The sequence below is a fragment of the Mustela nivalis genome (genome assembly GCF_964662115.1).
Source record: "Mustela nivalis genome assembly, chromosome: 19".
Lineage (NCBI taxonomy): Eukaryota > Metazoa > Chordata > Mammalia > Carnivora > Mustelidae > Mustela > Mustela nivalis.
This window is the reverse complement of record NC_139038.1, coordinates 33,291,182-33,315,227: the sequence shown is the minus strand read 5'-3', so window position 1 is coordinate 33,315,227 and position 24,046 is coordinate 33,291,182. Positions and strand designations below refer to the sequence as shown.

The 24,046-nt window shown below is 44.4% G+C and overlaps 1 protein-coding gene across 35 annotated transcripts in view; it reads left to right on the top strand.

Moving 5' to 3' along the window:
* The window catches only part of RBFOX1 (RNA binding fox-1 homolog 1), a 1,569,090-nt gene that overhangs the window by 1,374,360 nt on the left and 170,684 nt on the right, over positions 1-24,046 (top strand). For 32 of the 35 annotated variants that reach the window (XM_082713149.1, XM_082713148.1, XM_082713127.1 and 29 more), the window contains one exon: positions 20,238-20,480. In XM_082713149.1, the coding sequence (XP_082569275.1) occupies positions 20,238-20,480 (243 nt within the window). Of the gene's footprint in view, positions 1-13,447; positions 13,542-20,237; positions 20,481-24,046 lie in introns of those variants that run through there. The other 3 variants (XM_082713142.1, XM_082713128.1, XM_082713141.1) reach the window with 3 other exon arrangements.

Here is a 24,046-nt window from a genome sequence, read left to right as displayed (position 1 = left end):
TTTTTTTCTGAAAAAATTTCCTTCACACATTGTACATTGCCATCCAAGTTATTTCCCTTTTAATTAATAATAATGACAATAATAGTACAAATACCATAACTATTATAACAAATATATATTGAACACTTATGTTAAGTATGTTATGTTAAGTGATAGGAAATTTATATGCTTTGGCTAAATTATTCCATAAACAACCTAATAACGGTATGTTATTAGTATCCCCATTATAACAGAGAGAAGTCAAAGCATGGGGAAGTTATGCTACTTACTCAAGGTCACATACCTGGTGAAAGAGAGGGCTAGAATTTGGACAGCATGTCTCCTATTCCAGAGATGGCTTGCCTTCTAAGCCTCAGCAAAAGATTCCCTTCTCAGTCTTTATGATCCTTAATGTCAAGATCAATGCTATTGTCTTTTTTGCCCTATTCTCTCAAAGAGCCTAGACCATTGCTTGGAAAACCATCAGAACCTCATTGAAATTGCTCATTTAAATGTATATGTGGATATCTAAATTATTAATAAGAACTTCTATAGAGGGGAGGCCAATAAGGTCAACAATCCAGAGAAATGCTGTGGAACATAGTGTAGTGGGAATATACCAGGCTGGATTCATAGTCTGGCTCTAGCACTTATTAGCAGTAAGAGCTTAGCAGTAAGGAGTAAGTCCCTCCTTGACTTGAGCCTCGGTTTTCTTATCTATTAAATGGGGACAGTAATACCTAACTCAGTCCTTGTGAAGAGTTAATGAGGTAATGAGTATACATCATTCAAGGTATATAAAATTCTCTACAAATGGCCACAATCATCAACTTTATCTCTACCACCCATAGCATGTATTCAAGAGTCTATCACACTTAAAATTCATAGCCGGGTTTGGTTTTCTTGAATGCATTTATATATCAACATTTTAATCCTTCACAGAGTTTTTTTTATTTTTTCTTTATTTGACCTCTTCAGCGTTCTTTTTTTTTTTTTTAAGATTTTATTTATTTATTTGACAGACAGAGATCACAAGTAGACAGAGAGGCAGGCGGAGGGCGGGGCGGGAAGCAGGCTCCCTGCTGAGCAGAGAGCCCCATGTGGGGCTCGATCCCAGGACCCCTGAGATCATGAGCTGAGCTGAAGGCAGAGGCTTAACCTACTAGTAGTCCTAGATAAGACTACAGAGCACAAAAAAGTCTTTTTATTTAGTGTAACTGCTCTGAATATCTTTTAGGGTAGAGAATGTTCATCAGCATCCTATTAAAAAAAATTAAATCAGTTATTTAGCACAGTTTGCAAAAGATAAGAGACTTTGGCATTACTGATGCAAAGAAATAGTCTAGAGAGAACTCTGTCATTCCTCTCATGGGTGACTGCCATCATCTTTGCTCTTCCCTCCTCGCTGCCACCAGTTTCTCTCTCCAATGTACTATCCATTTTGTGGCCAAAGTAGTCTTAATTTAACACACATCTGACCAAGCCATTCCCATTCCTGGAACTCTTTGAGGGCCTCTTGTTCCTGGACCAAATCCAAACGACTTTATATGAAACTCCCTGTTTTTCTTTGCATGCTTCCCATCTTATTTCTAGACCCAATGCTACCAAATCCTCACAACACAATACATTAGCCATATAATCCTGTTCTCTTTTATGCCCTGAAGCTACGATCTATGCTTTTCCTGTTCTTTGGATTTTCACCTAACTCTCTCTAACTTCTCCTTTAAGACTCATCTTGTCTATTGCACCCTTCAAGAAGCATCTGCTACACCTTCCATCTCTGGATTGGGATGCTTTAGGTGCTGCCTAACTTGTCCTTCCACTTCCAAAATCCATGACACTTGCTTTCCTCATTGATTTTCCTAGATCTCTCTTTATCCATATTTTAATCTCCATTTTAGCAGAGACCCTTTTCTCAGGTCTGAATTTATTTTATAGTAACAGAAAAAACAAATGCTGGTTTTGAGCCTTCGTAGTGCATCCAAAAACATAGTCAAGAAGTACATCTTGAGTGAGTGAATGGGTGAATGAAAGCAAGACATCCTACCACGTGTCTGTGAGGTTTTAAAAAAGAACTAGTTTCTTTCTGATCAAATCCAATGGATAACCTTGCAGAATAAGATCTAACTCAGAATGTCTGCTGATGCCTTAAGCATCCTGCATACTGGAGCGTGTTCAAGGGCTCTTCCCTGACCTCACACACAGTGAATGTCTGAGCTCTGTAGGCTATTTGTAGAGAGTTTATTTCATCTTTGCAGAAAGCTGCCCAGTATAAATATTAGTCAGTTGATTTCACACAGAGTTAAAACAAGCTTTTAAAAGCCTTTTACCTCTCCTGTCCCCAAATAGGTACTTTAGACAGATTCTTGGAGCCTTGGGAGCTTTGTCGGATTTGGTAAAGTGAAAGTTATGTTCTTTTCAGAAGCAGCCTTCTGTGAAGGCTGTCTTGGGGTTGATGCAGAAATTGTGCAGAAAGGGTCAGGTAAAGTGAAGAATTTAAAGATCACAAACATTGGATGAGGAGTGGCTTTGGAATCAAGCTTCTTTCTCCTGGATTCATCTCCATAAGGTTGTTTCTAAACACATTCACCCATGGTCCCAAGATGGTAGCTTGGTTTTGTGAAGGGGCTGGGGCTTCAAAGTGGAGTGGTGTCAGTTCAACCCCATCTCTGCCCATCAGCTGGTCTACAGTGGCTGTGGATCCAACCCAGCTCTATGACCCTAGAGTCCATGAGAATTACCAGTGCCATCCAACAGAAATAGAATGAGGATCACCAATAGGGATCAGATTTGTAGGTTTTCTTTTTGGTGATTTTCTGGTAGCCACATTAAGCAAAGTAAAAAAGAAGCAAGTGAATTTAATTTCAATATTTTACCCAATCCAGAATGTCTCAATATATTGCCAAGAATGTTTTATTTAACACAGTATGTCCACACTATTATCATTTTAAAACGTCATCAGAATGAAACTGTTACAGAGCTGTTTTACATTACTTTCTTTGTACTATGTCTCCAAAACCCCGTGTGCCTGCCACGCTTACAGCCGGCCTCATTCCGAATCAGCCACGTTGAAGTTGCTCAGTGACCACACACAGCTAATGGCTACCACATTAGGACAGCCCAGGGTGAAACCACAGTGCCAGGGCAGATCTCTCAAGCTCTTAAACTTATCCTACTGGGATTACAAGATGTGCTTCACAGAGATCAAATGAGAGCCCATGAAAATGGTTACATGGCTCAGCATCCTCCTTTTAAGCGTAACGAACGGAAGGAAAGGACCGGATATGGAGTCACTCGGGTGTGCTGGATTGCTGTATTTCTTTCACTGGACCTCAGGGTCATGAGGTGGGGAGTGACTTCGCTTAATACCGTGACAGCACAAAGGACTTGTATCATTTTCCTGGGGCTGCTGTGACCAAGTAGCACAAACTGGATGGCTTCAAGAACAGAAAGTTATTGTCTCAAGAGTTCTGGAAGCCAGAAGATCAAGGTGACAACAGTGTTGGTCCTTCTGAGGATGTGAGGAGGAATCTGCTTCCAGGCTTCTCTCCTGCTCCGGATGGTGTCTCGGCCACCTTTGGCGTCCCTTGGCTGTCGAACCATCATCCCCATCTCTACCTTCGTCTTCACTCGGTGTTCTCCTCCTATGCGTGTCTGTGTCCGCATTTCCTCTTTTTATAAGAACAGTTGCATTGGATTAGGGGGCCCACCCTACTCCGGTATGATCTCATTTTAACCTAACTAATTACATTTGCAACTATTCTCTTCCCAAAATAAAGTCACATTCTGAGATACTGGGAGCCGGGACTTCAACATTTAAGTTCGGGGGAGGCACAGTTCAACCTCTAACAGCAGGTGTTCAATAAGCTTCAGTCAGATAGGGACGTCAGTAATCCTTGAAGGTGAGGACCACCTTTTGTCCCTTTTCGGGGAGATCCCAAGAGTACTCCATTCTGTCCGAAGACAATAAGTGTGTCAGAAATCATACAAGGAAAGCTGGTTAGTGAAGAGGATGAATGTCACCAAAGAGCAGGGACACAGCAAAAACACATCCTGTGCAATCACATTCGAAAACACTGTCAGGCCGCTCCTGAAAACCTTTTGAATTAAGGTTCTTTGACTTCCATCAGCCTCAGTTTTCTTGGCTCTCTTGGAGCTGTTTGGGTAAATTAACCTGAACGTCACATGTTGTACACAGAGTGATCACATAATTTATTTGGCCAGACGTCCACGCTGTTGATAGCTGCATGAAATTTCTTACCACTAAATAAAATTGTCTTCTGTATACAAATTAGGCAAACTTCATCCATGTTTCTGAAAACCTCCCATCTTCCTTGAATGCACCTGGGTGTTTTGCAAAACCTCTTTTTCTAAGTCAGTCTGGCCCTGTTCTAGTACGGACTATGTGACCTGCTTAGCTCAGCATTCAATCAAGAAGACATCCCTATAGACACCTGGGTGGCTCAGTCGATTGAGCGTCTGCCTTCAGCTCAGGTCATGATTCCAGGGACAGAGCCAGACATTGTGCTTCCTGCTTAGTGGGAATTCTGCTTCTCTCTCTGCTCATGCTCATTGTCTCTGTCTTTGTCTGTCTCTCTCAAAAATTCATAAAATCTTTAAGAAGACATCCCTAATATATCACACATCCTTAGGTATAGGAAAAATAATATTTATGCACTGACCACATGTAAGTGAGGAATTGAAAGTTCTCTGGTCTCAAGTGGCACTTTGGCTGAGGACCATGGGCTCCAAGACCCCTGTGTTGAGACAGGGCCAGTGAGTGGACATCACTAGTTCCATTCCCTCTGAACTTACTTAAAAATATATAATAAACCCAGTAATGCTATGGTTATGCAAAGTTGAGTTGTAGTGAACTTGTCAGGCCAATAAAGTCCTTTGTTCTAATGATAGTTTCAATTGCCCTAATGTCCACATTCAGTTTTCTTATTCTTTGTGTAAAAGTTTATGAGATCAGGATGGAGAATACCCACAAATCATTATGTCATCAAGCCTATTAATATAGCTTGATCTGTCAGATTATATACATGGGGAACTTAAGAAGCAACTTGGTACAATGAAAATATATCTAGAGTTCAAATACCAGCTAGAATGTCAAGGGGCTGTGTGAACTTGGGCATGGCATTGGTTACTCATGCCTCAGCCTTTCTCTTCTGTTAAATGGGTATGAATGGGATCCACCCTACCTACATTCCAATATGGTTTGTGAGGCTCAAACAGATACTGTGTAAGTGGTCCAGTAACCTTGGCACCAGCTAAGGTATTGTGAACATGATGATAAGAAGAATGAGTCTTGGTCCTACCTATTTACTTAAAGAGACCATGAGTTGCTTAAAGTGAAAAGGTAATGCCAAGAGTCTATTTCAAATGCTCAGTTTCTTTTCTATTACTCCTTTTCCCCTTCCTTCCCTTGACTAGCTTCAGCCTGGTTTGTATCAACATTGCATTTACTCCGTGATTTAACCAAAACATTTTATGAGCATTCACTCCATGCGTGCCATTCTGACAGTGCTGGGAATATGGTTCTCAGTAAAACAGACCTGGGTCTCTACCCTCAAGGGCTTTACAGTCCATTAGCCTCTGGGTCCGTATCTCAGTCCTATATTTTGTGGGTCCTGCGGCTCTGAAATTAGCCACCGTACTTTCTTTTGCTCCCTTTTCATTGGTTCGGCCACTCCGGGTATGAGGTATGTCCTCCTACTGCATCAATGCAACTGGCTTTCCACATAGTGTTTTGTAAACCTGTTTGACACCACCTGGTTATTTCCTTCTCACCTTCAACTCTCAGTTTAGACATCTGTTCTTCCAGAAAGCCCTTCTTGATAGACCATCGGGGATAGGAGAGACCCTATAGCACCTTGCATTTATCTCGTTATGGCACATATCCCACTGCACTGCAAATATCTGGACTATCCTGTGCGCTCCGACAGCCGGTGGCTACAGAGGGACCTGGACTGTGTCATCAAGCCACTCTAGCCCTTGAACCTAGCACAGGATCTGCCACCCAGAAGATGTTCAATACCTAGCAGCTGAAACAATTGCCTGACTGGGACGCTCTTGCCTATTTGAATAGTTCATCGCCCTTGCTTTCTGGCAGTCTTTCCTAATTTCATTTCTTCCCAGTCCAAGTATAATTCATTTTATGACAGCCTTTTTTTCCAGTTGGCAAACTATTAGAGGCTAAAACTTATGCAATATACCATGAAAGACAAGGTCATATTTTATCATCTTTGCCTGTTGCTGTAACCAGATTAGACATCTTTCTACAAGTGAGGTGAATGCAAGCCAACAGATATTTATCATGTCAAACACCTGATTACAAAATACGGAAGACAAAGAGGGAAGCATCAAAGATGAACCTGAGAAGTACCTGCCCTGAAGGAGTTTATAATCTTATGAGAGGCCAGTGATATTCATATGAGGAAATCAGGTAATTAGAATACATTCAAGTGCTCAAGTCCGTGAATTTGTTACAGACCATGTGAGGGCGGTAGGTACGTTCTGTGTCTTAACTATGCCCTGTGTCCTCAAGGTCATGGTGTTGTATCTGCTATGCTGAGGCATCCAACTTTGAGGAGGACTAAAGAAGTGGAAATGTTGCTGGATGCCTGGGTGGCTCGTTTGGTTGTGTGACTATCTTCAGCTCAGGTCATGATCCTGGAGTCCCAGGATCAAGTCCCACATCCGGCTCCCAGCTCCATGCACAGTCTGCTTCTCCCTCTGATCTTCTCCCTCTCATGCTCTCTCTCACTCACTCTCTCTCTCTCTTAAATAAATGAATAAAATCTTAAATAAAAAAAGAAATGGAAATGTTGAGTAGTAGCATGGGAATGTAAACTTTTCTGATGGATGGAAAACTTAGTTTTCATAACATGGTACAAAAGGAAACAATTCTGAATTCATCCGTGTGCAAGACAATGGTACCTTCTCCTCCAACGTGTTTCTATATAGAATGCTTACTTTGCTCATTGCCAGAATAGTTCCTGATCTGTAACACCAGCCCAGTAAGGAGGGTATATGATTCTCTTTATAGCAGTGTGGCTTAATGTTCCCAATTTTCTAAATCTAGTGGCAGACCCCCGGTGACATTCATGGTACATTCATGGTCCATGGTAAGGCTCGTACCTCTCTAAGCTGCTTGGTGCTGTCTGATTGTCTCTTACAAAGACAATTGCCTCACACCAGATTTCTCAATTTTCCATTTTAGAAGCAGGCAGAGGATCCTTTGGATAACTATGATGGAATAGGTAACAGTGATATCATCCCAAATCATATCTGCAGGGTACCTGGAAGCAAGCTGTTTAAGGGAACAAAATTCATCCTTTTCTTTCTGTGGATTAGGCTGATGGTAGTAGTATTCACAATGGTGCAAGTCATTGAAATTCACCTTGAATAGGAAATTGACACTGATGTTACCTGGTGGTGGTGGTGAGTGGCGATGGCCATGAGAACTTTTCCCCCTTCTTCAGAAAGTAGCTAGCTGGCAGAGGACGTGGTGTGTGAAAGTTAAAGTGTGCTCCAGATTGATGCTTTCCTCCATACCCAGGAGGTAAAAAAGTCCCTATTGAATTATAATTGAAAATGCATTTGCCTGTTCATTTCCTTATGAAAACAGTCTTCACTAATACTTACTTGCTTGGTCAGTTTTCTACTTGTTCATCCACCCTTCTGTCTGTGTCACTCTCTTTGTGACAGGGTGGGCAGCTCCTGCTGTCACTCAGGGTAGATGGCAGTGACCACCTTGCCGCGGCATCGATAGCAAAGGACTCAAACAGCTGGACTTGTGCTACCCTAAGTTCTCATTGTATTTGCAGTAGCATAGAGCTGTGGTCCTACAATGTCAATTTCTTAACTTCGACGGTGTACTATACAGTGTACTATAGTTATGCAAGACTTTACCATTGAGGGAAACTGAGTAAAGGGTACATAGGAACTTCCTCTAATTTTTTTTTTCAACTTCCTGCTTGGACTTCAGAATTGGATTGGTACAAATAGGAGTTTCATCATACACAATTGGAATGACCTCAACTTATTTGCTTAACCTGATTTTCAAAGCCACCCATCTGTGTACAAGGAAGATGAAGATTGTGACTACATCATGGGGCTGTGGGTTGCATTGAGGGAATTATATTTACAGAACGTTTAGGGCAGTGGCAGTTACATAGTATGAGCCCTTCTAATTGTATTATTATTTTTATCAATCATGTTATAATTGCCGTGATCATAATTAACCCTATCAGAACTCCCTTGGATTCTGAATCTTGGGAGAACAGGAAAAAAGATCGTATGCCTTTCTGGTAAACTCTTACTGAGGCTAGAATACTTCCAGGATTTGCCAGAAAATCCCAGAAAATATTTTGTCGATTCAGTAGTTCCAACTTAGTCCTTTCAAGTATCCTTCATCTTAGCCAACAAAGAGATCAAGCATAGCATATTTGAAAGTACCGCAACTTGGGAGACCTGGATTTGATGTCTGCATTGAACATGTACTAGCTTCAAAACCTTGTGCTTTCTTATTTGTGAAATGGGTGTGGTACCAACAAGTTTACTGCAAATATACTTTCTGTTGAGATAAAGTTAAATTATATATAGTGAATAGCATTGCCCAATGCTCAGAAAGAACTCAGTGAATACCAGCTGCTCTGGCTGTTACATTTTTAATTAGTGATTGGAAATAATAATTAGCCATTTACAGCTAATTCATGTACAGACAGGTGAACCCCATGTTACCTAACCGCCCAACAAGAAGTCCTTCAGTACAATGTTGGGATATCCCAGTGGAGAACTTTTTTTTTTTTTTTTTTTAACAGTATAGAGCAACATTTAATGGTTTGACCTTGTTTTTCAGTGCCCTATGTTGTTGGCTGAGTTGGATCATGTCTCAGTGCTAATAAGGCTAAAAGACAAAAGGACTTGACTTTTTGGCTTGGGTTTTTCATTCAACAGAACTTCTGAATATGTACACGGACATGCCACTGTTTGAAGTGCTGGAGAAAATGATGAGAAAAACAGATAAGGTTCCTGTCCTCATAGAGTTTGTAGTCTCCTTGGAGACAGATCCAAAAAACGTATAATATAAAATATATAGAATGTCAAAATCAAAATGTATAGAGTATCAAACTTGGACAAGGGTTTGAAGGGTCAAGTCAGGGTCCTCCGAGAACCTGGGGCAATGGCGAGTAAGATGAGAAAATCTATCTTTTTAAGTGCCTGGTGCTGTTGGTTGGGATCCTCACTTGCTCCAGAGGCTGCTAATTTTTTAAGAGACAAGTACATTTCCCTTTGGAAATATCACCTCACGAGCAACTGTATCAAGGCTCCTGCCTTACACTAAGTGCCATAAATATTTGATCGTCGCTAACTTTTAGGGAGTTGAGAAAAACAACCTCTACACTCCCTTCTGTGACTCCAAATGGAAACTCAGGATGGAACATTTTGCAAACATGACACCTCGTCATTGCAAGCCTGCCGCCCACTCAGCTGGTTTGTGGGGCTTGTGTTTGTCAGCCACAGAAAGATGGCTTCTGGCCTCTCTTGCTTCCCTGTTGAGGCCAGGGAAGTGAAAAGAAACAAATTGCTTTCACTTGAGTCTGTAACATGGATTCGGGTTATCTTTGTTCTTTGTTTGTTTTTGTGAGTTATGGCCTCAGAGCAATCAGAGTTCTTTTTTTAAGAAATGCTGCTCTGGGGGCGCCTGGGTGGCTCAGTGGTTTAAGCCTCTGCCTTCAGCTCAGGTCATGATCTCGGGGTCCTGGGATAGAGCCCCTCATCGGGCTCTCTGCTCAGCGGGGAGCCTGCTTCCCCCTCTCTCTCTGCCTGCCTCTCTGCCTACTTGTGATCTCTCTCTGTCTATCAAATAAATAAATAAAAATTTAAAAAAAAAAATGCTGCTCTGTAAGCTGGTGTAGTTAGGCAAACCAAGGTTTGTGTGTTACCTAATGGAGGTCAGATTCAAACCCATCTCCAACTACTTTAGAAAATAGAGCTTAGGAGTCTCAGAGATTTTGGCCAACTATCCCTTTCCAGTTCTGCGAGTATGAGGAAGTAACTCCAGCTCCCTTAGAAAGGGAATAATGGTACTGGGTTCTTGTTAGAATAGGTAATGTAAGCAAAGCTCCTTTGTTGAGTTTTGTATCCTCAGTGCTTAGAACAATGACTGGTACGTAGTTAATGCTCAAGAAAAGTTTTCTTATCATCATCATGATTTCTATCTCCATCTTCATCATCACCACCCCCATCATCATCATCATCATGACCATTACCACCATCATCATCATCTCCATCTCCATCTTCATCATCACCACACCCATCATCATCATCATCATGACCATTACCACCATCATCATCATCTCCATCTCCATCTTCATCATCACCACACCCATCATCATCATCATCATGACCATTACCACCATTATCTCCATCTCCATCATCACTATCACCACCACCACCCCATCATCATCATCACCATCATCATCTCCATCTTCATCATCACCATCACCACCACCACCCCCATCATTGTCATCATTATGACTATTACCACCACCATCATCTCCATCACCACCACCACCACCACCACATCATCATCATCATCATCATCTCCATCTTCATCTTCATCACCACCACCATCATCATCATCTCTATCTTCATTATCACCATCACCACCCTCGTCATCATCATCATCTCCATCTTCATCTTCATTTCAATATAGATTCAGTGGCAGGAAGACCATATAAGGTTCAAATTTTGGTTCTGCTACTTAACTGATGTATTAGATTCCATAGTGGGAGATATTTTTCACTTGTTTGGAGACTCAGTTCTCTTATCTTTAAAGAGGATCATACCAGCTAGCAAAAGGGGCTGATTGTGATGATTGAAGTGTCTAGCCCAGCACCTGGCCCCTTGGGGGTGAGAACCTGACATACTTCTTCATGTGCACTCCGGACAGTACACTTGGCTGGATAGAAGGAGAGTAGATTTCATCCCCACAATAGGAAATGTACTCATGGGACTTTTTAGATTATAAAACAGAGTCCTGTAGATTTTCCCCCCTAAAGTATTACAAGAGCCTCATTGGGAAGAAGAATACATATTATTTATATTTATAAATAAGGGAGCTGAGGCACATGAAGGTTGAATGACTTGCCAATAATCCTACCATTATACTCCTGACTTCTGATCATTTGACGTTGACTCTACAGCCACCGTTCTAGTAAAAGGTTAAATGGTAACACATGCTGGAGATTACTAGCATGGTGTTTTTAATTTTACGTATTTTACGGCAATCCATAAAAGATTTTACATCACAACCCAATTCGCCCACATAAAAGTTTCATGAAACAATACTAACTCTTATCATTTTATTCTATTCTGTTCTTTTCCAGTGTGGTGTAGTTTATTTCATTTAAACAATGTTGGCGTGATAACTCCCTACATGGCTTTTATAGCCCAAGGGATCACACCTATAATCTGAAAAATGCAGAACACTTTCCCCCAGGGTAGCAGAATCACCCAGGGCAGCTCTACACAGCGTCCATGCCCAGATCCCACCCTCTGAGTTCTGAAGGCAGTAGGTCTGGGATAGAGTCCTGGAGTCTAATTTTTTTTTTTTTTTTTTAATAAGAATACCCCCCCCCACAAGAGATTCTGATGGTCCACTGGCTAAGGACTGGTGTCTGATTGCATCTCCCTGGTTGTTCCTACCTGAGATGCTCCTCTCTATTTAGTGATTTGTTGGTTGGTTTTTGAGTATTTCCTCCATCACTCTATGGTTATACAGCTCTGAGAGAGGGGGGGAATAGCATGTCCCTGTAAGGAACCCTCACAGGCTGCTTATTTTAATTCTGCATCAGAGGTGTCCCGGGAGTGTGATTAGAAATGGAAATGGAAGGATGGCACAGATACTGTTGATCCAGATTTTCTTTCCAACCCTGGGGAGCTGGGAATTTAAAAAAAAAAAAAATCACCCAGGGGCTACCTGAGCTAGTGACAGGCCAGCAGGAAGGTTGAATTCTTCCAGACAGCCTTTCCCGCCCTCACCCCCTCCTCTGTTACACAATTTAATTACACGTTTAATCACTTCAGAAACCCCATCCATTCCCTCCAGTGTAGCGAGATCTCTCCTCTTCTTAGCAAGGCGTCTTGGCGATAAGCAGCTGTCCACGGGAAGGGTGGGTAGGAGTCCTGAAACTCTCCCTCGGCAAGCAGGAAAGACATGGCCACATAAATCTGAAACTGTTTTGACATTTCACTCTGGTTATTGTAGTTTTAATAATAAAGGAAGAACAAAGTATTTGTAGCTTTAAATAAAGAGGCAGCATTTGGCATTGAAATCACTGGGGATTTTTTTGTACGTAGTTTTGTTTTTGCTCGTTTGAAAGGGAAGAAAAAAATGAGCTAAGAGGAGGAAAAGTTCAAGAAGAGGAGAAAGCAAGACCCCTGGACTTGTCCTTCATAGCATTAATCACCATGACGATTTGGGGATCATCTGTGGGTTCCTTTCTTGAGAGCCTGCCTTCTCTCTTGACCACATAGTCCATAGGGACAAAGGTGGTCTCGAGTTTTACATCATCACGTGATGAATGAACCTGTTTATATAGCATATACTATAAGCCAAGCCCTGTGTGTGTGTGTGTGTGTGTGTGTGTGTGTGTTGTTACGATTTGGTTTTTATTTTGATCCTTAACAATCATATTGTGAAGTCACTCATCATTATCCCGACTAAGCGGAAGCAACAACGGAAGCCCAGAGCATTGCACCTCCTTGCCTAAGGTCACACAGCACATCTGCAAAGGAGCTGGGCTTCCGAATCTTCCAAACCCCTGTCAGTTACAGGATTTTAAGATCAATTTACAATTAACCATGCAGCTTTGTTATAAATTCATTCCCTCTCTTCTCAGGGCATTGCTTTAAATTTTCCTGTCCCCATCCCCTCTGTCTCTGAGCCTCTTCTTCATCCTGTCTCTTCCCCTGTTACCCTTGGCACACCCCCCCCTTCTCAAAAATATAAAACAAAATAGGATAGTAAGCAAGCTCCCTGGTGGATTTCATAACTTTGCATACCATATATTTAGTTTAGTAATGAAAAATTCCAGCTCCAGGCGATGCATAGGATAGCATTTCTAATGTTTTTTAAACAGCTATTAATGTAGGCAAGCGCTGTGTGGCTGTGTGTGTGCGTGCGTGCGTGCGTGCGTGTGTGTGTGTGTGTGTGTGTGTTTTCTGCCTCCTCTATATAATCATCTGCTCAGTGTGCACCCTGAAACTGAGAACAGGAGCCAGAGGAGGGGCGAGCCGTGATTGATGGGCCAGGCCTTGCTGGCGGAAAGAGTCCCATCTGGGGTTGGTTTTGGGAGCAGTCAGATGTTGAGGGGGAGGTCAGCCAGGCGGCCCCGGCTCCCCTCCTTCAACATCCAGCCATCCACACGTTGCACAGAGCGCACACCCTCGCTCGTAACTGAGGCTTGCTTTGGGCAGATGCTTTGTGGTGTGGGGTTAGAACAGCTGCTAAGTTTATGGAGGAGAAAGGAAGCAGGATGGTGCAGCAGGTATTTTTCCCGATTTTATATTTCACTCGAAATTGTGATTTGAATGAAGCTGAAGTCTTGCCTTGCGTTAAGTCTCTGTTGCTTTCTGCAATCCGTACTCTGCTCCTTGAATCCTGCGTGGGGTGGGGGGGTGGGGGGAATTTCAGCCAAGTGTGTGTGTGTGTGTGTGTGTGTGAGAGAGAGAGAGAGAGAGAGAGAGAGCTTTCTGCTTGATGTGTCTAACTGAGCTGGTCTTAGAACCAGCAGGTTAATGGTGTAATTTTGCATTTTCTTCTTTGTCTCGGTGCCCCCAGGGGCATGATACAGTTTAGCTCTTTTCAGTCAGGCGCTGGAGGCTTTCTCTGAATATGCGCAATTTCTTGCCAGAGAAGTAGAAGGGACCGGGCTACAAAACTCAAGTAAAACAGTCAAGAAGAGGGAAAACTGCAGGCGACCCAGAAGGGAGGCTTGCTTCCCTGAGTCTGGATTGGCAGGGGTCCCTCCGGGAGTGGCTGCTTTTCTTGGCTGTGTGGACAGATACCATCAGTGGTTTATTCGGGCCGGACAATTCCTCTGCATGTCTTCATTAGAAGGACTGTGTTCAGGCCAGAAGGGGTTTTTCCAGGCAAGAAATGGACCGGGTGGGGGGTGGGGTGGGGGCAAATCAATTCCAGAACTGAAAGGGGAAAGGATAATTCAAGAAGTTTGATGATCACAGCTGGGGAGACACATGCTCCTACAGAGGGAAATAGACTTCATTATTTTAAAGCCCACCTTGGCAGCTCTGAAAGCAGGCACTTCGCCCCTCACGAAAAGTCAGGCAGTTACATGGAAAAGAACATCCCCGCTTCACGCTCTGCCACGTAATGGCTATTTATCGGTTGAAATGTGGTTTGCATTAGATTTGGGGCCAAAATATTTTGCAAAGTCTGGTGGGCTGCCACCCCTTTGTTCTGTTATTACTCTCTAAAAATGGCTTTATTAAACCACTTGGGGCAGTGAATTAGGCAAAGGGAGATGTCTGGGGGGTTGTGTGCGGGAGGGGGAGCTCTCGTTTTCTCTCTGACTCCTATCTCCTGAGCCCACCTCGGAGAGAAAATTAAAGGTGCTGGGTGTTTCCGTGACCGAAGCAATCCGCCCCCCCAACCCCGTGTTTGAAGACCGCCTCTCTGAATGTCTGCCTGCAATAGAGTCGGCACACTGTGCTAATAGTCAGATTACGGTGTTTGTCTTAAAATAGCAATAATATCCTGGCTATTTCATGCTTCAGTAAAATATTTAAATTGAAATGACATTTTTTTTTTCTTTTTTTTTTTTTTTTGCTTTGGTGACTCAGACTTGGTTGCATTTTAATAATGCTCTCGATCTCAGTAACTGGAGTACAAAGCCACCCATGGTGGGGTGGGGGGGCGCATCTTGCATAACGATGGGGTCCCATATCTTCTAGCTGTTGTTGAGTTTCTGCTCTGATTGAGGCTTGCGGCATGATGACAGGGAAGTTCCCTCTACATTCCTAGTAACTATTGTCTTTTACAAGTCTCTATCCCTTTCTACAGGAGCAAGGGCAGACGTGAAAACCTAAGGTCTTAAGTTTTTTCAAAAATATCTTTTGTGTATTTATCAGCAACCCAGGAAAGTTCAGGCACTGAACATCTGATGTTAGGTTTGGAAATCTCTTGCAGCACTTGCTGGATCACCCTCCCCACCACCTCGGGACACCCACAGGCACCCTGACTCAGTACATATCAGAATCTCTGTGATCATCTCACTTATTTAGGGAAAGGTGGGGGTTTGGCATTGGAGTAGAAGAAAGAAGGCAGCTTCTACAAATGAGGGAATGTCTAGCCGGAATGCTCCAAATAATTTTTGTCTGTCACTCTCACCTACGTGAAGTTGACTTCAGCTTTCAACCAGGATCCTGGTCACGTGCCCAAGATCTTCCTTGACCTGGAGTGCCAAAGGTGCCCTTAATGTGAGTGTATTTTTCCAGAAAACACACTTCAGCCAAGCTAAGAACCCAGGAACATCACTAGGGCAGAAACAAAGACATCTCTGAAGCCATCTGAAGGTGAAAAAGAATTCTATAGGAAGTACAATGATCTTAATTAAATATTAGCTGTAATTAGCCCAAAGTGCAAATGTTGAGAATATTAATTAAGGTCTCTCTGGAACGGCTATCAGTGTTAATAAGTAACTGCAGGGGGTCCCACTAACATCTGTTTGAGGACTTCAGAGCAGGAGTGCCCTGCAAAACCCCGTGGACTTGAACCCTACCTGTGGGCTCCTTGACGACCATGCACACAGTCCCTAGAGCTTGGTGTGCTGGGTTTGCCAAAACAGCACAATGCTTGATAGAGGTTGGCGCTGTGTCCCCAGTTGGCCCTTGCCTTTCCTGGGATAGCCTCAGAACCTTGTGAAGCTAGACCCTGGGCTTGAGATGGCACAAATTTTCCAGGCTGCTGCTCTAACACGCACCAGAGACTCGTCTAGCTAGCGGAACACTGGTATTTCTGTATCAAGTATCCCAACACCTGACTCCCTGTAGGGTGTACCCACGCCTGGTGGGTAGCAGGTCTTGAGGCCACGGTGTAGGAATGACCAAAAGAGGTTTGTTTACTTCAAAATAGGAACAAATCTTTCCACCAGGTGATAATAGCCTTCCGAGGTCGGAGACACCTGGGGATCCATTAGGCTCCTGGCTTCCCTAGGAGCCACTTACTGTGGTGACCTTGCACAATGATTTCCTAGCTCTGGACTGCAGTTTCCCTCCCAGCCAAGGAACATGGGGTGAAAGAGGCAATGCATGCAAACCAGGGATCCTAGGTCTCGGCGAGATTAACACTGGGGGCAGCATCATCCTTTGTGGGGGATACCATTCCGCGCATGGTAGGGTGGTTAGCACCACCATCCCTGGCTTCTCTCTACTCCATGTGAGCAGCAACCCTTTCCTCCCACTGGGAACAACCAAAAGTGTCTGCACACTTTGTCAGATGTCCCCGGGGGAGCGGTTGCCCTGTGTAAGAAGTACTGACGCCAAGCCTGGCACAATGCCTGGCACCTTCGAGGCCTGAGAAGAAAGCAGCACCCCTCAGCCTGCCTTCTGAGCACTGGGGAGAAGGGATCCCTTTCCCATGAGCACAGAAGCCTGAGGCCATCATGGGTCTTCCCCTCAGCAGCCCACTGTGCTGAGTCCGAAGCCCGTGTGCTCCTTCCGACGATGGGAAGCACATTCTGAAGAAGATGTCTCCATTGGGCACCATCCTTGGCACCAGCCGTCCACAACTCTAGCTGAGCTTCCATCCTTGGTTTAGGGAGAACGCACCCCCCTCCTTTGTCTCTCTTCTGATTTTCCTGCCAACTTTATTTCCTGCCCAAACTTAGCATTACTTCCGTAATGGTGGCTTCTAACTTGATGTCCCCATATTTAGTGATAACTTTGCCACCTTGATTTAAAAACTATTCTGCAAGGGCCAAAATGGTTAAATAGTTTAGATTTTGTGGGTCTCACAACTACTCAACTCTGTGATGATAGCATGATGAGCATGGCTGTGTCTCGATAAAACTTTATTTACAAAACAACCAGTGGGCCACATTTGTCCCATGGGTCATTTGCCAACCCCTCTCTTTTTCCCCCTACCCTACCACCCTATGTCCTATTGCCAGGTTAAGCTTCTCAGAGCCCAAAGCTCATTATTCGAGCATGTATTCACTTAAAAGTACTGATAAATGCCTACTTTGCAGCTAGCATGCCATGAGACACTGGCAATGGAATGGAGAACGTGACACAGTCCCCAGCCCTGAGGACTCTCCCAGACAAATAAGCAGGCAGTGGCAGCACTAGGAATTATGTGAGATGTGATCACAAGCCACAATGGAGCATAGAGGACACACAGCTGAAGTGGGCTCAGTGTCAAGGAAGGCTTGCTGGAGAACTTGGCCTGGGACCCAAAAGGACAGTCAAGACCAGCCAGACAAAGGAGAAGGGAGGGTTTTCCAAGCAGAGAGGCAGTGAGTGGGTAGACTTGATGGGTGTGGAGAGTATGGAGTGACTGTTGGCTTCTCCTTCTGACGCAGAGAGAGCTCAGATCCCACCAGAAAGCCCCTGTAGTTTCTTGGGAACCTGTGGGGGACAGGTTACTCTTCCTGAGAGTGCTTACCTGTATGGAAAGGCCACATGGACCTATATGGGAAAGCTTTCTCTTTGTGTGAACATCTCTCTGCTGATGCTTTTTCCTGCTTCCCTTTGGGGCCACGCCTGGAGTTTTCACAAGCCTGATTTTCAGTTCAAAGAAGCACCAGATCGAAGCTCGGGGGTGGGAGGTACTGAAACGGGCCTTTGGGCAGAAGTAGAATCTGGCAAAATGAATTTCCCTTTGGAGGGTTCTCAAGGTCCCAGAGTTTCTGGGACTTCTCATCAGCCAGAAAAAAAGTGGCTCCATGTGGAATTTGTGTACCGAGGCCTGTGTTCCTTGAGGAGCCCTGTAGAAGAGAAGGATGCTAGTTAGCTTATAAGTGGGAGAGGACGTTTCTATTCTTATTAGCCCAGACTCTTTGGGTTGTAAGTAACAGAAAATAAAAGTATCTGACACAAACTGCGGCATTTACCGATTCATGTAACTAAAGCAAACAGTGGTGTTATTAACTGCAGATAAGGTTGGACCCAAGGCTTCACAGGATGTCACTGGGACTTAAATGACCTGTTTGTCAATTTCTGGGCTTTGTTTCCCTCTGGGTTGGCTTCTGCTTTAGGTGGGTCCTTTTCAAGTGGCAGTTGTGGGCAGCCCCGGGGCTGTGCTATTTTTACAGCAGCCAATCCCAGCGGAAAGAGAACCTCTTCCCCAAACCCCTGGGAGGTCCCTGGATTATGCCTCCTTGACATTGCTAGAGGTGAGATCACTAGATGGAGGTGAACCCATGTCCCTGTGACGGTGACCGTGAAACCCTCTGATGAGTCAGGGTCACGTGACCGTGTCTGGAGGTAAGTTGAGGCAGGGCTCAGCCTCCCTATCTGTACTCTGTGAGCTGAGAGAGGATGTGTCTGCTAACAGGAAACCAGGTATTATTCTTGATGAAAAGACCAATGCACACAAAGCAGCAATGACAATGTGGCTTCCCAGGATGGTCAGGGTTAACTCTCCATGTGCAGGGATCCAACGAAGGTGCCGAGAGACCCTGCACAGCCCCAAATGCAAGGAAAAGACGTTAGGCAGAAAGCAAGCAATAGCTGCACATTTCTACTTTCCCAGTGGCATAGACATTTGGAGACATTCGTCTGGGGGAGGAAAGGGCGTGATGGGAATGTTTTCACTTGTAAAATGTTTTAAACTTATCCTAAGCTTAGTTCTCTCCGAAGTGTCATCTTTAACATTCTAATTAAGGTCCCCTCTAAACAAATGCATAAACTCTGTGTGCGGCTCCGAGAATAAACTTTTTTTTTTTTTGGGTCCCTTCTCTGTCATAATGTTTTCGCGGCACTCCAGTTGCTTTAGCTGGAGAGGCTCTCGAATGTTGGTGGTGGGGACTGAGGAGATGTGAGCAATCCTGACATTCTTGCCCTGGTATCATTCTGTGAGGGCTGAAGTCACATCTAATTGACCACAGACAATGGGAGAGGCAGCTATCTGCTATGCTTAATTGCTAAGCTTCTCTCTCTCTCTCTGAATGTGCAATCCCATCTCTTGAGATCATGAAAAAAATTGGACCTCTGAGTTACAGTTTCCGCTGCAGTGTGCATGTGTGTGCATGGTGTGCCTGTGTGCGCACGTGTGTGTGTATGTGTGTGCAGGGTAGTATAGTTATGAGGGTCTGGGTAGGAGGAGAGAAGGAGAGAAGCTTCCTGAAATGGAAGCGTTTGAAGTCAGTTTTTTTTTTTTTTTAATTCTTTTGACTTGACTATAATGATCACGCTGCATGTTTTGCCTAGATTGGAAGGGTGAATTGTTATATAATACTCTGTGCTTATAAAAAAAAATAAAGCAGGGGGCGGGGGGAGGCATTGACTAATGAGGTTGATGCAAGTCCAGCATTTTATAAAGATACTTAAAATGGTGAACACAGTATCACAGAGTGCCATCTTTATCCAAATTAGGTCTTGAATTTCCATTGGCTGCTTCTTATTGGCACTTCATTGGAACATCACACACACATACACACACACACACACACACACACACACACACTGTGACCATTAAAAGGACCCCCCCCCATCCCATTATGTGAGCCAAGTCACATAAAACTTTGATTAAATTCAAATGCTTAGATGAATTGTCTCTCCTCTCAAGAACACACACGTTCAATTTAATCTCTCTTGGCATTTTAAGTATCAAATCAAGGCGCTGCTGTCACTGGAGACAACTACATGCTCGCATGTTCCAAAATGGGAATGAAATAAGGAGGATCTGCCAGAAAAATCTGATGGGGCAGAGTACAGACCCTCTGTCTTTGGCTATGGGGCTGGGAGATAGGGGGAAGGGACTGCACCTTGCTGAGCCTCGATGTCTGCATCCGCGCAATGGGGTCATGTCTGTATACATGCTGAGCACCATTTCCTTACGGAGCCTGGCGGAGATGAAGGGGAATCCACCTCGGGCTGTGGGCACCGTGCCGGCTCCTGCAGATTGTTGCGGGGAGCACTGGTCCTCGGGCCCCAGGGAAGGGATCTGTCTGGTGCCCTCTCACAGTGTTCTCACCCTCTCTCCCCTTTTCTGATTTTTTTAGGGTAATCAGGAAGCAGCAGCTGCCCCGGACACAATGGCTCAGCCTTACGCTTCAGCCCAGTTTGCTCCCCCTCAGAACGGCATCCCGGCGGAATACACGGCCCCTCACCCCCACCCCGCGCCCGAGTACACGGGCCAGACCACCGTCCCCGAGCACACGTTAAACCTGTACCCTCCCGCCCAGACGCACTCGGAGCAGAGCGCAGCGGACACCAGCGCGCAGACCGTGTCGGGCACCGCCACAGTAAGTGGGCGCGGGTCCTCGGGCGGCCGAGCTGGTGGGGGTGACTGCAGGGCGCGCCCCATCCGACGTTGGCTCCTGCCCCCCAGCAGCCCCTGAATCCGGCGCTGTCGCAGCAGCTTGCAAAAACTCACCTGTCTAGAGGCCTCCTCTCCTATTACTTACTTAAATCAACACATTTTTCCTGAACTGCCTTTATTCGTAAAGGGAAGCTTTCATCTCAGTTCTGTTCCTCTTGCCTTGTCTGGAATTAGGTCCTCTTAGAAGAATCATACACTTCGCAATTTTAAACAGCTTTATGGAGATAAACCATTTTTGGTGTACCATTCATTGATTTCTAATATATTTGCACAGTTGTGCCACGGGTGGCGCAATCTAATCTTGGAATATTGCCATCACCCAGGAAGAAACCTCAGGCCCCTTTGCAGCTTCTCCCCACCCCAGCCCCGTCTTCTTCAGCTTCTTCAGCCTTCCTCATGCCTTTAACATTTACCTATGTTCTTCTGTGTTTTGTGCGAGCCATAGGGTGGGGGAGGCCTGGGCCACAAAGGGGCAGCATGGGAGAATTTTCCAAGGTCATAGAATGTTCTGTATTTTGAGGGTGGCTGTTTAGTTTCTGCACCGAAAAGGGTTTATTTTATTACATATGAATGTATTCAGTGGATTAAAAACAAGCAACCAAACAAAAAAGAAACATTTTATCACCACCGTAAATTAAAAACTAGCATTGTTGGCTATTAATCAAAGATAAGCCTTAACAAAAATAGTTATTAAAATTAAACACTTGTTCGTGTGCACGTGACCTAAAATAACCATGCACATCACAAGATGTATATGTTCATTTGAGAAACCTTGTTCTGTGGAAAGCCTGGGCAGGCCAAGCTGCTAGTCTAGAACATTTTGTAGGTAGAAGGCAACTGTATTTGTACCTTTTTCCTCTGCTCCAAGGCCTCTGGAAAGTCAGTATTTGTGAGGGAATTTCTTGGTTTATAGCAGGAGATTATTTCTTGGCCCTCAGAGTAACCATTTACTACTTTGCTACCTGGTACTTCATTTCAAGGTCAAATACGGAGAGTTTTGAAAAATAGTATACATTCTAACATGGTCTATTGCCCATCTCACCTTGTGTGTGTGTGTGTGTTAAATACCTATATGACATGAAATTTACCATTGTAACGATTTTAATGCATCTAATTCAGTGGGGTTGACAACATTCACAGCTCAGTGCAACCATCACCATATCTAGTTCCGGAACATTTTCATCACCCCAGAAGGAAACCCCAACCCAGTACAGAGACACAGCCATTCCCATAAATGGATGGATGGATGGATTTTCAGTCTGTATGGATTTGCCCATTCTAGATATTTCATAAAAATGGAATCATACAACATATGACCTTTTGGTTCTGGCTTCTTTCACTTAATAGAATGCTTTCAGGGTTTATCCCCACTGTAGTGTGTGTGAGTACTTTGTTCCTTTTTATGACTGAGTACTACTCCGTTGTATGGCTATGTCCCTTTTGTTCATCCATCCATTCACTCATGGGCATTTGAGATGTTTCCATCTTTGGGTTTTGTGAATAGCGCTGCTATTCCCTGTGTATATCTGGCTGTTCCGACTCAGGGATGAGTTTATTATATGGGTTTGCTGGTCTAGCAGGTGTCTGTTACCGGCTGTGTAAACTACCAGCTAGGTGTTTATTTGTTTTTGGTTATTTTGTGACAGTCAGTATTGGCAGGGCTTCAGAAGGTTTTTAGAACTGAAAAAGGATGTAATAATGTCCACTCAGACATTATCTAGTAAGCCTCAGTATGTGCCAACTATATTAACCTGCTCTGGAAGAGTGATTTATTCGTGCATGTTTTTAAAGCCTCTACTGTGACCAGGAGTCCTACCAGGTGATGTGGCTGAACCGAGCAGAAATGATCCTTTCCTTTTATAACATAGTATGAGCGTCCTAGAGTGAGCTTGTGTCAGTCAAACAGCTGCATAAACACAGATTGTGATTCGTGCTCTTGAGGAAAAGACAGGTGCCGTGGAGGGTTAAGACTGGCAAGGGAACTGCCTGCAGGTGAGTAGTCTGGGACTTCCATCAAGAAGATGATGTTTAAAATAAGATAAGCTCTCCAGTCAGAAGGAACACCAAGGTCAAGGTCCCCAGGTTCAAAAGATGTTGGGGGCGCCTGGGTGGCTCAGTGGGTTAAAGCCTCTGCCTTCAGCTCAGATCATGATCTCAGGGTCCTGGGATCGAGCCCCACCTGGGGCTTTTTGCTCAGCAGGGAGCCTGCTTCCCCTCCCCCTCTGCCTGCCTCTCTGACTACTTGTGACCTCTCTGTGAAATAAATAAATAAAAATCTTTTAAAAAAAAAAAGAAAGGAAAATATCCTGACTTGTTCAAAAAACTAAAAAGTCGTCAGTATGTCCAGGGCATGCAAAGAAAGTCCAGAGGCACAGGGGCAAAGCATGCAATGGGAATAATCATGAGGGATTGTATCCCACAGACTTGCTGGCTGTGATCCGTGGGTAGAATTCCACACCAGGAGCAAGAGGGAGCCACTGAGGAAGTTCGAGCCAGAAGAGCAGGAAAATGAAATCTTAAAAGGAAGGGTTAGCGATGATACCTAAAAGGAGATCTTAACCCAGTTGGGAAGTTGTGATGCCCAGTATCCTTCTGTCCCAGAAAGAGCTCCCTAGAGATCAGCGCACATTTACACGGGGTGTTGGGTGTCCAGAGCGCCCGAGGCACTGCAGCGCCTTGAAATGGTGAGCACGCGTGCTCTCTTTCTTTAGAGAGATTCTTGGTCCGCTAGAGAATATAGGATACATTTCTGTTGTGACTGTAATGTGGTAAGTCTAGGGCATGGGTTTCTAAGGCTTTAGGGTATTTCGGTGATGGAAGAAACACTTGCTGAGGGACATGCCTCGGTACCGTGGTTGAGGGGACATACATTTCATAGTCTTCTGGCTGCTGCAAGTAACAGAAAATGCAGCAGGAAACATGTTGGCTTATGCAACAAGAAGTCTCAAAGGAGGGCTGCCTTCAGACCCAGGTTGGTGCTTGGCATACGTGGGCTCGGTTCCAACAGGATCCATCTCTGCCTCTTCTTCCTTGGCTCACATCTGTTCTCTAGTTCTGTGTGATGGTTCCTGGAAGTCCAGGCTCCCGATATCATACCAGATTCCTACGGAAGGACTCTCGGATGAGTCCCATGCAGACGAGCCCTGGGAGATGTTCTCTCTCTCTGGTTTGCTCCGTATTCTGGCTGTTCAGTGGCTGACGTCGAGATCGGGGGCCTCAGCCCTGCAGCCACGGAGAAGTACCACATTCAAATGCAGAGACCAAGGATGGGCCCACCAGAGTCAACGATAAGGTGCTTTGGATCTTCTCACTGATGATATTAAACAGAAAGACACTAGTCAAAGTTAACCGTGAGCCATGTGCATGGAGAGCCTCCAACAGGTATATTTGGCAAGTGTTGGAACTGGAGGGAAGGGCAGGCAGGTCACTGAAACACTCACAGGTGGCAAGGTTTGGGAGGCAAGGGGCTACTGAGTGGGACATGAATAG